The 14,188-nt window shown below is 41.8% G+C and overlaps 1 protein-coding gene across 5 annotated transcripts in view; it reads right to left on the reverse strand.

Annotated features, from left to right (window-relative positions):
- The window catches only part of klhl32 (kelch-like family member 32), a 34,631-nt gene that overhangs the window by 17,122 nt on the left and 3,321 nt on the right, over positions 1 to 14,188 (reverse strand). For 3 of the 5 annotated variants that reach the window (XM_069143421.1, XM_069143417.1, XM_069143423.1), the window contains exons 3-5: positions 10,866 to 11,046; positions 4,672 to 4,779; positions 475 to 573 (exon numbers count right to left, since the gene is read on the reverse strand). In XM_069143421.1, the coding sequence (XP_068999522.1) occupies positions 475 to 573; positions 4,672 to 4,779; positions 10,866 to 11,046 (388 nt within the window). The remainder of the gene's footprint in view (positions 1 to 474; positions 574 to 4,671; positions 4,780 to 10,865; positions 11,047 to 14,188) is intronic. The other 2 variants (XM_069143422.1, XM_069143420.1) reach the window with 1 other exon arrangement.

A 14,188-nucleotide genomic window follows, 5' to 3' on the forward strand; every position in this document is an offset into this window, starting at 1 on the left:
GCATTCAGTATCAAGGTATTCACAAAATTCTCTCTTTCCTTTGTAAATCCTTTGTAATAGTCCAGTTCAATCCCATTCGAGGTCTAATATAATTCCTCTCTCCTCCCTTGTTTCCTGTGCAACTCTAAAGTAAAAAATCCCCCCAAAAAACAATATTAAAAAAAAAAAGGTGGGGCACTTCCATGACGTCCACAATGAACGTGCAAAATATGTAGTCATATAAAAGCCGTTCAAGTTAAGTGTTTCATTTGTAATATTTCCTTGATGTTCACCTGCAGACAGGATCAAATGGACCGACTGCTCCTGACTGAGCACACCACTTAATATTCAATGATATCACAGGATTTCCATTAACCTGATGAGAACCCTGTAATGTGACTTGTTATTTCTCTGATTCCTCTCACAGTATAATGTCTCCAGCTCACACACTCGGACAGCTGCTGTACCCGTGTGCGTGCGTGTGCGTGTGCGTACCTGGATGAGGTAGTGGGAGCAGAGGCTGAGGAGCTCCAGCAGCTGAAGGTGACTCCCTGCAGACAGGACGTCCTGGATCACTGCCGGCTCCAGCAGAATCTGGCCAGAGGACACAAACAAGGTCAGGAGGTTTCTTTTTTTCCCTGAGTTTCAGTTTCACTGCAGATGAGTTGCAGGTCATTTTCACACACACATTTTCAAAGCATCCCGGTATTGGCTTTTGAAAAAAAAAAAAAGAACTAACAATATTTTCATTCGTAATCAATTTATAATTTACAGCAAATTTTTGTATGCATCTTGATAGGCAGTTTAGATATTAGGGGTCAAATTAACCCATAACTCAAGTCTTCAAAGATCAGAACGATACTACATCCATTCTGCTTCATTCATTTAACTAAATAAAGCCCATAACTCCCTGTAATTATTGCCTAAAGTTTTTATTAGATTAAGTGCCATACTTTCTTATTCATGGAATGCAGTATAATTTTTTATCCTATTGCCTCCCCAAACTGGCACCTCATGTCACTGATGCAATACTCTCGCATAGACACAAGAATAATAGCAGGCAGTGCACCATTTATATTTGATTTATTTCTTAATTTTGTCACGTTTCACTTGTGGTTTGGGTTGACTTCAATTGAGAATCACTGAGACTATTGGAAAATGTTTTGGACAGTGGGAAGTGAATGTGACAGATTGCACAGCATAACAAGAATAGCTGTAGCAATATGCTTGATATGCCATTATCCTTCTCTCAGTGCAGCAACATACTCAGGCAAAGCACTGATTCTGCCAAAAGGCTTCCTGTTTAGCTGAATGAACAGCAGCTGAAATGATCTGCTGAAAGCTTCCTTCTGTTTCCTCCATATTACCCACCCATATGCAACATAAAGCTCTGTAACACAGCCAGTTCGTACTCCTCAGCTCTCAGGAGCAGAACCAGGTAGTGTTGGGGGGTTGAATATCTATTCGAAGCACATTAACAAGACTGCGTGGAATCAAATATGCCATTAATCATCGGGTTATTACCCCAACCACACTAAACGTGCCCTGTCTTACCTCTCACACAGTTTAGTTTGACTTTAAAAGGCAGGAACAAACCTTTGATAATCCATCCAGCAGCGCTGGCCTACATAGCCACAGAGCCGTGACTGCATCTTTAGTGAAAGTGAGAAAAATGACTTCATCATTCGTCTCCCTTGCCTCTCACCACTGTTGATCCAGTAGTGGGCTGAGCATTGTTTAGCAGCACTCATGGGTATAATATCTTCTGAGGCCTACTCATTATTTATAAATCTGAAATAGAATAGATCCAAATACAAATGTACTACTTTCCTTCTGTCTCTTGTTTGTCCACTTGATGACGTGATGTGAAAAGTATTTTGCCCTGTTTACATGTTGTGCTTCATATAAATACACATATTATTTGACCAATTCATACAGGAATACGTAACACAGGTCGTTTGATTTCATCAAGCCGCTTGTTTAGTAAAATATTTCCAACTAAACTACATCGAGCCACTTTAAAAAAAAATTCCCGGCAAGCTTTTCTGATTTTGTTTGTTTTGTCTGTTTTGTTTTTTTTGTCCTTCTCTGCAATTAGCTGCAGCTGCACATTGCCATTTATCACAGTATTGTTTCCTGCCAGGCCTGGGCAGCCATCCAGTTCACCGCCCGCACCGTGTATGAGCTTCATAAGTTTAACATATTAAGACAGAGCGCTACAATAAGTGGTTATTTGCTTCAAGTGCTAGAAGCTTGAGAAAGAACAGAAATGCTTAAATCTTTGATCGCCAATCACAACCAAAATTCTCCTTATTTAAGATATCTCCGCTCCAAACATCTCTACTTCTAATAGATGACTATAAACTGAGATAAGTATGCGATCAAAAACATCAAACACAAAATGTTCTTTTTTGACTCAATCTGCGTCCTGTCAGGCAACGGCCAAAATAATGACTGTAATAAAAGTAAGTGAATGCACTCATGTCCTGCTCTCCACTTCAGAGGCCCACTACAGTTAGAGCACTTCAACCTCGGACAGCACAAGTCAGTTTTATAACACCGTTCCTGGTTCAGTGTGGGAGTACAATGAGCTCTTGTGTAAACCGACATTTATTGTGCTTGCGACTCGAGAGCTTTCACTTGGAGGAGAAGACTAAATAAAAGAAGATGCACTGTATGGCAGAGTATATATGTCTTCTGCCTTCGGATCTGGCCCATGTAGGCTCACTCTACATTTGCAGCTCAGCAAAATTTTGGAATGAGAAATTGCATTCCTGTGGGTGATAAAACTGTAATAATGCCGCCGGATGTTTAATTGATTGAAGTATCAACTGTGGCCCTGGGATGCAGTAAAAAATCTCTATGAAGTTACAAACTGACTTTCAGTCTGAGAGCATCCATCGTCGGCATGTATTCTCAACCACCCTGCTGCCCTATGACATGTGGCTGAAGGATTTTTAGTGGGTCATTATTTACGGTGTGGGGATAAGCATATTGCCCTCATCTCATCTGCTATCATCTCCTCTGGGCAGACAGGAGCTGAGCCAACCAAAGCAGGGCGGCTTGAAAGCCTGCTGTTGACCTACTTACACTGCCTAACCGACTCACTCTTTGCTCATTTCCACAGTGGAAATAAAATTAGGAGTAATTACAAAGTTCCTGGCCTCTCAGTATACGCAATAAGCCGCTAGGCTGCTTAGTGGAGTGAGAATCACTGCCACAGAAAAAGGTCAAGGAAGGTTATTAGAAATGATCACACACTGTTGATGGGGTGAGAGGGCTACGACACACAGTGACGTCACACACATGACTGTCTTGCAGTTTTAGCGTGGAAATATAATGCGGTGCTCTTTCTCCAATGTGAATTTAAATATGTTTCTTATCCAGGTCCCAGAATAATGTTGAGCAGTTTGACCGCAGCAGGCAGAGGAGTGACCAGTTTATGGTCAAATCTGATACAGCACCTACAATCCTGCATAACGCAGCCATCCTGTAGCAGGAGCTTATGCTGCTGAGATTAAAGAGTTAATCTGCAAATTCCATGTTTTGATTTATTTTTGTAACATGTTAGGCCCTGATGAACTGTAACTACAGTTCAACTTGACTATTTCAAATGCATGTTATTTCAGGGGGAAATGGCATTTAATTATTCCACTAGTAATAGCTGCGGTTACTTGCACAGAGATTATTTTTGTAACACACTGTGTCAGCTCATAAAAAAAACAGTATGATGCATTGCTGCAAATTTAAAAAAAAACACACAAAAAAAACAGCAGTATAGCTACACAGTATGCAGAATTAGCTGCCCATTGACCATTTACCGCAGTTTTATTGTTTACACATGATGCATTATTAACAATAATTCCATTAGAAATACTGCATTGTATGAAAATGTGACACTCGTTTTAGTTTCAATATTTATGTCTCAAAAAGGCACCGGTATCATTGCCACTGCTGGCTACATGCTAGTTAGCTAAGCATGTTAGTCATCTGTGCTCGGCCGGGTTTAGTTTGCTTAAGCCATGTCAAAGTTAATGTCCTTATGAAGCCTGTCACATGTGCTTGTTGATAATAGCAAGAATGCATTGGTGACTGGCAAGCCGACAGACCATAGAGCTGTTCGCCGGAGGGCTCATTTTACTTTATTTAAAGGCATGAGGAAGCTGAAGACCTGCCAGCAACATGCTTCCACTCAGCTTTGTATTGAGAAGATGATGTTATAATAAAAGATTGTTTTGTGTTCTGGAGGGAGGGAGGGAGGGAGGGAGGGTGTGTGTGTGTGTGTGTGTGTGTGTGTGTGTGTGTGTGGTTTACGGGCTAAATACTTTGGACAACTGAGCAGGCCATGACATTGAAATGAACCCGCCAACCATGTAGTTTTGTCTATGCAGATACGATATAGAAAAAAGGGCTGTTTAAGCTTCGGAAGGTTTCATTAGATCAGAGTTACAGAGTCAGAGAGCTCGGTATTGCTGATTGGTCCAAACATCATTTATCATTAGTAGCCTACTGGGCTTCACCCACATTTAAGCAAATGTTGTCATATGTGTAGATAAATAATTCTGGTCATAATTCTGATGTAGTATTAAAAAAAAAAAAAGAGAGAGACATTTATTAGTCATAAGATATTATCACTTCTCAGCAGACAGAACTCTTTTCTTTGTCTGTTCGGCGGTGATGGCTCATGCTCACCTGTCCAGTGTAGGCGAAGTCTAAAGCGTGCTTCAGTCCAACACTGGTCACTCCTTGCAGAGTAACTTCGTCTGCCTCGCTCTCCACCATGCACAGGCTGAACATAGCCTGGTAACACACAGCCAAAACATAACTGTCAGCTGAGGGAACGCTACACAAATATAGATCTTTAGTTAAATAAAACAAACCAACTGGGAGAAAACCATTGGGAGACTGCATTAAAAACAATCCAATAATCATGGACATTGATGGTAAAATCAATTCAGCTTCATTCCTCCAGTCCTCCAGTGATGACTTTAAGCTCATCTTATAACATCTGTAGGTTATGAGAGCCTTGACAGGCTGAGGAATCGGTTGTGTGTGTACGTGCTGAAAAAACAGCATTAATCAAGGCGCAACATCCCAGAGCGTCTGTGTATTGATTATGCTGCTTTGGCCCTGGAGGTCAGCAGAAATAAATAGCACAATCAGTACTTTCTGCGGTACCTCTCTGTTTTTCTCCCATCCTGTCACGCACACATACACACAGCCACAGTCACACGTGCGCTCGCCACACTCCATTTGAAATCAAAGCAGCGGACGCTGTGTCTGCAGTCTGGCCCTGCTGTGCGTGAGTCCAGCTTGCTGCTTTCTAATCAAAGCTATTGACTGGTGTCACTCCATGAGAGGATGACAGAGCCATTGATCAGGGCCAACCAGCCGAGCGCAGCGGTGTGGGGAGGAAGAGAGAAACGGGTGATGGGTCAAATGTGGCCACGGTGTAGATCAATTCTACTTGTCATCTTAGTTATGAGCAAGAGCAATGTCAGAAAGCCTTTACGTTAGTGGTTTGTATGTTTCTTCTTGATTGTAATGAGACAAACAGTATGAGCATAGACTGCTTTTAAAAAGTAATTGTATCCGCTGTAGGCAATTTCTTTCCTCCCTGTTTCATTGCCTTGGGATAGTGATCTAGCTAACTCACAATTTGAAAGTATCATTTTAATCACAGTAGCAGTGTGCAGCGCAGTCGCTCTGCTCTGGCTCTGCCGAGAGACTGGTGAGTAACAGCATTATGAGCTTCAAGGGCCCTCAGGCTGGCCGGTCCTTGCTGCATCTCTTTCTGTCACGGAAACGACATTCATTCCTCCCAAAACTCATCCAATTCTCCCTGATTCATCGCACACATGAGCTTTAACCAGGAACAGACCCCCCTCCTCCTCCAGCAAATGGCCCTTCTGTGTTGCGAGCGTGATGTGCGAGGCAGGGTCGACTTGAGGCCATGCTGAGTTTTAACCAAGGCCTGCGCATCTCTCCTCAGAACTCAGCCTTGTTGATTCACCACTGTGCTAATTAAAAATCTACTGGACCACCGAGCACAGGAGGGCCTGTGGTTAAACCCGGGGTGTGATGGGGGCTGAGCTGTGGTCAGCGTGTGCACCAGTGTAAAACACACACAGGCAGAAAGTAAAAGATACGAGTGCACACGATACCGACTGCTTCCCATGTTCGCTGTTGGTGTGTGTCTGTGTGTTAACGGGTACATTGAGAGAGGACACCCTGAGAACGTTGGCAGAGCCGCTCCCCCCCAGCGTGAACGCCCCTGACCTTGGTGGAGGAGCGGAGCGAGCGCTGCTGGTGACGGATGGCTCCTCTGACTTGGGATACGGATCCAGCGCAGAGACACATTGCGCCACCGAGCCGCGCTCACTGCAGTCCTCTCACACGATGCTGCAGTGGGGGTGCAGCGTTGCAGTTGGCCTGACCTGCCAGCAAAATGTATGCGTGTCTGCTCGGTGTGATACCAGAGCGGACTCGTGACTTCCTCACGCTTCCAGTGAAATATTACAATGTTCAGGGAGGCTGATTCCATGTCGGAGAGAAATATTGTGCTTTCTCTCTTGGGAGATGAGGCTACATTTACTAGTAGCCTTGTCATGGGAATTCATCTTACCCAACCCCAGTGGCCAAACGAAATTTAGTTGCCACTTAAATTGATTTTGCACTATTACATAGCTGTACTTGACTACAATACAGACCTAAATATTGTTCTTGTTGCATAAACCGTACAATGATTCTAAAATATTATCCACAGAATAAACTACTGAGCTGTAAATAAAGCATTTATAATTAGTTCCACTGCTTCTCAGCTACCTTAAGATGACCATGTGTAGTAATTCATTGTTGAAAGTGGTTCAATATAAGGCATTACACCTCTGAATAGGCCACTCTGCTGCTTACGTTTGCCTTTTGTGTTACCTGTAGAATTCTCTTGTAGCGTTTCAGTTTACATTCCCTGTTTTTAGTGTCTTCTTCCTCTTGCCTGCCTTTGCTGGCACGTTGCTATGGTTTTTTGACATGTTACCTGTACATGAGTGAAATAGTGTGAAACCACAGGCATCGCATGTGAACAAACCAGAGGCCAATCAATTAAATCATCGCCTTACAGTGCTACTAGTGAGGTACCTTTGAATAAAGGTACGGTTGAAGACATGACTTCCACCTGAATGTTTACAGCAGCTTTAGTAAAGTATAATTGTAATGCTTCTTCCACAGCTGCTGAAATTTCATACAATGCCCAGGGCTCAGCTGCTGTGCTTTTTGAAGACAAAAGCAGGTATCAATGGCTGTTAAGACTGGAGCCGCCAACTGTTAAAATGTTGTGCCAGTATTGTTAATCTCTCACTGAAATAAGCAAGGTGTACAAGGATTCAGAATTCTGACTTTGTAGAAAAGCCTGTGAAACCCCACCACGATCATTGAACTCATAACCATTAAAAGACACTACCAGTTCTACTGATAATATTCTGGTATGTCATGAGAAAATGTTGCATGAGCTTCCTGTTCTTCAAACATGACTTAACTACTTCAAGCTGATCCTGTATTTTCTCAGGCGATTCAAGTGAACTTGGTTCTTCAAAGTATTTAAAGGATTGATTCGTTAATCTCAGATGAAGTTATCTTAAATAATAATGAACTCTTATTTAACACACACGACAATAGTAGAAAGACAAAACCGTGATCAGCACTCTTGCGATTGGCTGAGTATTAATGATGTGGTGGGAGCCAGATGACATATCCTGATGAAGGCTCCTGGATACAATCTCACTTTTCTGTCTCAGCAATATTACAATGTTTCAGCACTTCCTCCATAATTAGATGATTGAGATGCTTTTCAAATGTGGTATTAACATGTATTCTGGGATCACTCATTTAGATCTGCAGACCACATTCAGAGGAGCACTGGGACACATGACCACACTCTTTTAGCAGTGTGAACATGTGACCTGGGGAACAATGAAGGCCACCAACTCAACTGACATCCTCTGAATAAATAGAAATATTGACTGCAGCTCTCTGTGCCACATTCCTGTGTTTGTATCTTACCCAGTGCTTCCACATGTCACCATTATGTAACAGCAGGTTCTTTTCTTTGCATGTTTGTTTTCTCCCTCCACTCAAACAATTCTCACACCTGAAGACCTCTGTCTGCTCTTCTTTTATTTTTTATTTCCAGAAAAAACATCCAGTGTGATTCTGCCGAGCGCAGCTGCACTGTTCAGAGACTAGAAGAGATTTACCTGCACGCGGAACAGGTGGCTGTAAAGCAGCTGTTTAGCGATTAAAAACACAAGCTGTGAGGCTTGTTTCACAAAAGCCTCCTCTGGGTTTAGGGTCAGGGTTTAAATGTGGCTCCAGTGAGTGACGGTCTCATTTTATTAAATGCCTGGTACTTCAACTCCTCTGCTCACATTTCTGTACGTGCTCACGTGTTTAGAACAGTGTTAGGTCTGAATAGTGAATTAAGCTAATGTTCACAATTAATTTCTTCTCTTTCCCTTTTCCAGACGTACATTATATCAAGGTCTTGCTTGTTAAAAAGGAGTTTTTCCTTCCAGCTATCACTCAGGTAGAATCCTTGAATTGGTGGGTTTCTCTGTAATTTTTTTAAGGTTCTGTTATGAGCATCTTACTATGTTGAGTGCCCTCAGATGATTTGTGTTGTGTTGTGCTGCTATATTAATAAACTAAATTGAAAATACTCACAATACACTTATAAAATGAGAAGTAGATTAATTGTGGGGACAATTTTTATTTCATTGCATGTATGTGGTTATGATGCAAGTACATTATATGACTTTTATAGTTCAAATAACACACAACTAAACATACTGTAGTTAAATGCCATGTAGACTGGTTCTGCTGATCTGACGGGTGTTTTTTTATGTATATTTTCTCATCAGAAATAAATAAAGAATTATATCAACATTTTTCATCATCTCTTTAATGGGGTTTGTGGTTCACCCAAGGAAGGTTTCAGCTTAAGGACTTGGTGCTACGCTTACGTCAGCAGCTTTAAAGAACAGAAAATTCCAGGCTTCTGTCTAATGATCAGCAATTATATCAAGATAACTTTGTTATACACACATGGTAAGCGGCAGCCAGGTCTGCCCACAGACTTTCACTGTATTCTAGATGGATTTATTACGTTCAGTCTGCAGGTATATGATATGCAGCCTAATAGATCGGTTGAATCGGTGATGCAGTTGTTATAGCACCTTATTGTTTCTTAAATACTGTAAAAAAAAAAAAAAAATGTAAAAAAAAAGTTGGCGTGAACATTTCCAAGGGAGGTTTCCGTGTCTGTAAATACCTAGAAGGAAAATCCACAAAATTTCCATTTGTGACGGAGCGTTGAATGTATTTCCATTCATTATCAAATTCCTATGAACAAGTTCAATAACAGCACACAAATCAACAAACACCAGTTTCCCCTCAGGGATTGATTTTTTACTGGATCATGTTATCAAATCAAGCTATAAGAAGAGACACAGCAGCGATCAGCTGTCATCATAGAGAGTTCTGTGTAGTACTAGTTGTGAATTATCTATTTGAGGCAATCATAGTTTTTTACATGAGTTCTGTCCTGACTGCAGGGTGAACAGACAATATTGCTCTGTAACACAAAACAAAAAGCAAGCAGAGATTCTCTGTGTGTGTGTGTGTGTGTGTGTGTGTGTGTGTGTGTGTGTGTGTGTGTGTGTGTGTGTGTGTGCGCTCTCTCTGAGGAGGGTGGTGTGTGATGCTGCTGCGACTGATTTGGCCGCGTCTCCCCAAGCTGTCCAGTCATCTCAGTAATGTGATGGGACTGGAAGAGACAGGTGACACATTCAAGACGAGTCCCAAGTAAACAACTCGCGCTCGGTCAGGTATTTCATTACAATCACTCATATCCACTGGACTTGATAATGTACTATCATCTCTGCTAATTGTGCGGGTGTTTGTCGGTGTGAGTGTGAGAAAAAGAAGCCAGAGAGAGAGAGAGAGAGAGAGAGAGAGAGAGAGAGAGAGAACACGGTTGCTATTCCCGACACAAGGCATCTTCATCTTCATCTTCACAGTGAATTAACTAAATGAAACCCAGCGGTGGAGTCAGATGACGAAATGAAGATAATGTTGTTAAGGCATTACAGAGGAACAGGGGAGCAGCAGTGAGTTTTTCTTGCTCACTGTAGCAGGCTGATCTAATAATCTGAGTGCTGGAACAACAGCGCTGCTCAGCTCAGCTGGAACTTGAAAGAGGGGCATTTAGAAACGGAGCCCGAGAACAAAAGTGAAGAGGACGAACAAAAGGAGGAGAGGAGTGTGACTCGCCCACCCCCAACTCTCTGCATAGACCAGTAAAAATAACCTACACAAACACAGGAGGACTAATCCCTGGGCAACTTGGACATATTTAATCTGCCTCTCATTTTCAAAAGGGATTAATTTCTGTCGTCTAATCTGCTCAGAGTCCCTAAATCAAATCTCATCGGTGCACTTTTCCCTCTGAGGCCCATCTCAGGAAATCTCGTGTTTGGCTGCCTGACAGCCTGAGTTTACCTAGAGCTACCTCTATGGCTCAGCTAGGCACAGAGAGCAGGCGAAAGCAAACACAAGGGCTGTGGGGGATGATCTGCTGTAGCAGTGGAACTGTCAGTGCTTTGTGTTTTGTGCCATCTGTGCTTACAAACGTGACCCTTTTCATAACAAAAAAGTTTCATTTTTCTCACAGGATGGAAGAGAGTTAAACAGTCTTTCTACAATTCTAGGACCTTCTGAACCCCTTCTTGATTTCTTTTTTTTTTTTTTAATAAATGCAACCATCAATGACGGTGTGTGATCCTTTGCATCAGTCTAACCACTACACAAAGAAAATGTGTTCCAGGACTCACCCTGAAGTAATCACTGCACGCTGCCAGGACGGCTTTGTGGGCGTGGAACTTCTGCTCGCCAGCAACCAGGGTGACGTCACACAGCAGGCCGTCCTTCCTCTGCTGGTTGAGGGCAGAAAGGACCGAGTCCTGGTGGGACTTTGACTGGCAGAGCCTCTGTCCTGTCAGCATCTCCCTACTACTGCACACGGACACACACACACATATGTTAGTGAACTGGATTTTACTGCACAAGACAAAGCTCTGACTGTATATTAATGACACTGATAATAAAGACAATAACAGCTACAACTACCCTGATTTCTGTCACTACAACTGGTGTTTCATCACTACCACTATAACTGAACCCTTTAATACACACACACCTTAATAAATTTAAGATTATAAGGGTTCTTTTATATTTTTGGACAGCTAAACTACTTTAACAGTACAGTAGTACTAAAAGCAACAGCAGTGCAGGCCGTTGGGATGGCAGTGTTGTTTGGACAGTACAGCTTTGGTTCAGACGGAAATAACCACCAGAAGATTTTGCCCAGACAATCATGGTCTACAAAGAACAACTCCCACTCACTTTGATGATCACCTGACTTTCCCCCCAGCGGCATCATGAAGCTGTCATATTTTGTTTTTAAGTTAATTAGCTAAGGGACCCAGGGGATGAATTAAGAACATTAATTTGGATTTAGTAATTCCCTGACTTTTAATCTAACACCACCAGCAGGTCATAGTTTTCACTTCACAGTCATGATTCCCAGTGGATCAGTCAAAATGGATTTTATTCACCACCTTTCTTTTCATCTAGCACCACTGTAAGCTTGTTGTTTGCGGTTCTCAGTGAAATAACTCTGAAGCTAATGGATGCTCTGCACTGAAATTCGGTGCAGACCAGGCAACATCCCACCAATTAGTTTGTGAAGTGCTGTTTTGAAGCCTAAAGTCTGGCATTTTGGTCATCGCCATCGTAGACTTTTGGATCCGAGAACCCAAAGACATTAAGCCCTCCTACCTACATCACCAACCTGACTGCACCCCAGGCATGTCAGTTAAACCAGACAGGCCCCTAAACATACCCCTCTTTTCAGCCTACCGTGTAATGTTGCAACTATTCTCAGAAGGACCCCCAGAACGCTGATCAGAATACATGCATATAGCAAATGACAATGACTCGTGGTAAATATGTACCGACTTTGTATTTCATGAAGTTGATGCTTTTTAAATTGGTGTCTATTGGAGCTGAGGTTTTTTTGGAGGCAGCCCCCAGTCGCCCGTGTTGGCTTCACTTTTCAGACCATGAGACTGGGTCCATTTTTACACAGTCTATGGTGCACACATTGATTGTCCCTCCCAAGATTAAATGTAATAACTTTGGTGATCCTTTAAATTTTCCTCTAGTGCCATCAGCTAAAAATTCAAATTTGTCCTGCACTTTTATTGATATTTATGAAAAAAAAAAAAACCTGCCAAATGAATGATATTTCCATGAACCTCTTTACTTAGCATTTAGTAATCAACAAATGTTGAAGTGCTATCACACTAATCTAAAATGGTGAACATCTTACTACACAGTAAATCTAACATCCACTAAACACCACAATGTTAGCATTGTCATGGCAGACATGTTTTCATGACATTAGCAATTTGCTCAAAGTAGTACTGGGTTGCAAAGTGTTGTTGGAGTCTTGTTAAGATTTCAGTTGTTGTCAGCTCATTGAATATTTCGACGTCAGCACCGTTATGAGGTGGGTCCGAAAAGCAAAAGCACAAAAAGGAGGTTAAAAAAGTAAAAGTTTATTAAACACAAAAAGTGGAACTCCAGCAGGGGTGAAACATCTAAAAGGCCAGACAAAGGTGGTTCCAAAAAAACCTAACTAAAAACTTAACAAAATCAAACAAACAGATGCAGGTGAAATACAAAAGAACTTACAGAGAACACGAGCAACTCATGAAATTCCAAAAGAGGTTGCTTGGCAGGAAATGGAAATGGACCCGACAGGGAACACTGACAAAGAACAGAGGAGGAGAGAGAACTAAATATACTGAGTGCTGATGAGAAAATGAGACACAGGTGAGGGCAAAAACAGGCGGTAAAAACACTGAGACAGGAAGTAAAGGAAAAAAAAAAAAGAAAGGAAAAAAAAAAAAAGAAAGGAAAGGAAAGGAACTTTCAAAATAAAACAGGAAACATAAAACTGAAACAGGTTTCATTCGTTTTTGAGTATGTTAAAGCAGCCAAAAAGGCAATTTATTTGTAAGAAGAATAATAGGGAATAATAATTCCTTGCATTATAATAGGACCTTCGCACCTCTCGGTGTTCGGGCCCTAAAAAAGATTACAAAACAAACACCAAGTCCAAACCATGACGAGCAGTCTTTTTGAAAGCAGCAACCGTGACTAAAAGGGTGACAGTCTAATTTGTAGATACATGTTATTATACAATCACATTTATGTTGCCATGGCAACTAATAGTGCATCTAAAGAGAACATTAGTGGTAAAAAGGGAAATGCAAGTCATTAAGATGTAGAATTAAATATAGATTATTTAATTGTATTTGTTTTCCATTTTTGAAATTGAATCCTAAATGAAGACAAGTGACTCATACTTTCTCTAATGAATGATATTTCAATTTGTCCCGACCTTGCAAAACAAATCGCAGGTCTCAAGCTTCTTTGTGATGGATAAGAACAATACACTGACTACAGAACGTGTCTGAAAGAGACTGACCGACTGTACGCTGTGGACCCATGTAACAGCAAATATACCCTGTTTTCAAATCCACCCTAAGTCTCTCTCCGCTTGTACCCATCCATCAGCAGCACGCTACCCTGTCCTCCCAAATCCATCTCTGTCCACTTCCAGTCCCACCCGTCACTCTAAATGCTGCTGCTTGCCAGGAGGCTTGCTCTGTCACCTTCATGGTGACGGGGTGTAAGACAGAGGAAATAATGTGTGTGTGTGTGTGGGTGGGTGGGTGCGTGTGTGCAAACTGGGCCGGAGATAGCATGAATGATGACTCAGGTTGTTTGTTTGGTAGTTGGACCCTGCCGGAGGAGGAGCCGAGGGAGAAAGGAACAAAATTGCCTTGTAGGACGAGAGGGAAGCGAAATTATACGCTTTAACAACCCAACAGTGGTCAAGGGGATTTGAAGAAAGATCGAGGCCACTGATGCCCCAGATGATGATGATGATGATTATATGAAAATATAAAGATCAAATAACATCTTATACTGCCATAAGTTTTTAGTTAAAGACCATGAATTTTCCTTCACAATAAAGGGATTTTTGAACTGTGAAGTTGGAAGAAGAATGGTCAAAACTGAAGCA

Source organism: Embiotoca jacksoni, unplaced genomic scaffold (genome assembly GCF_022577435.1).
Source record: "Embiotoca jacksoni isolate LCO1_2020_lvr unplaced genomic scaffold, fEmbJac1.0.p SCAF_11, whole genome shotgun sequence".
NCBI lineage: Eukaryota > Metazoa > Chordata > Actinopteri > Embiotocidae > Embiotoca > Embiotoca jacksoni.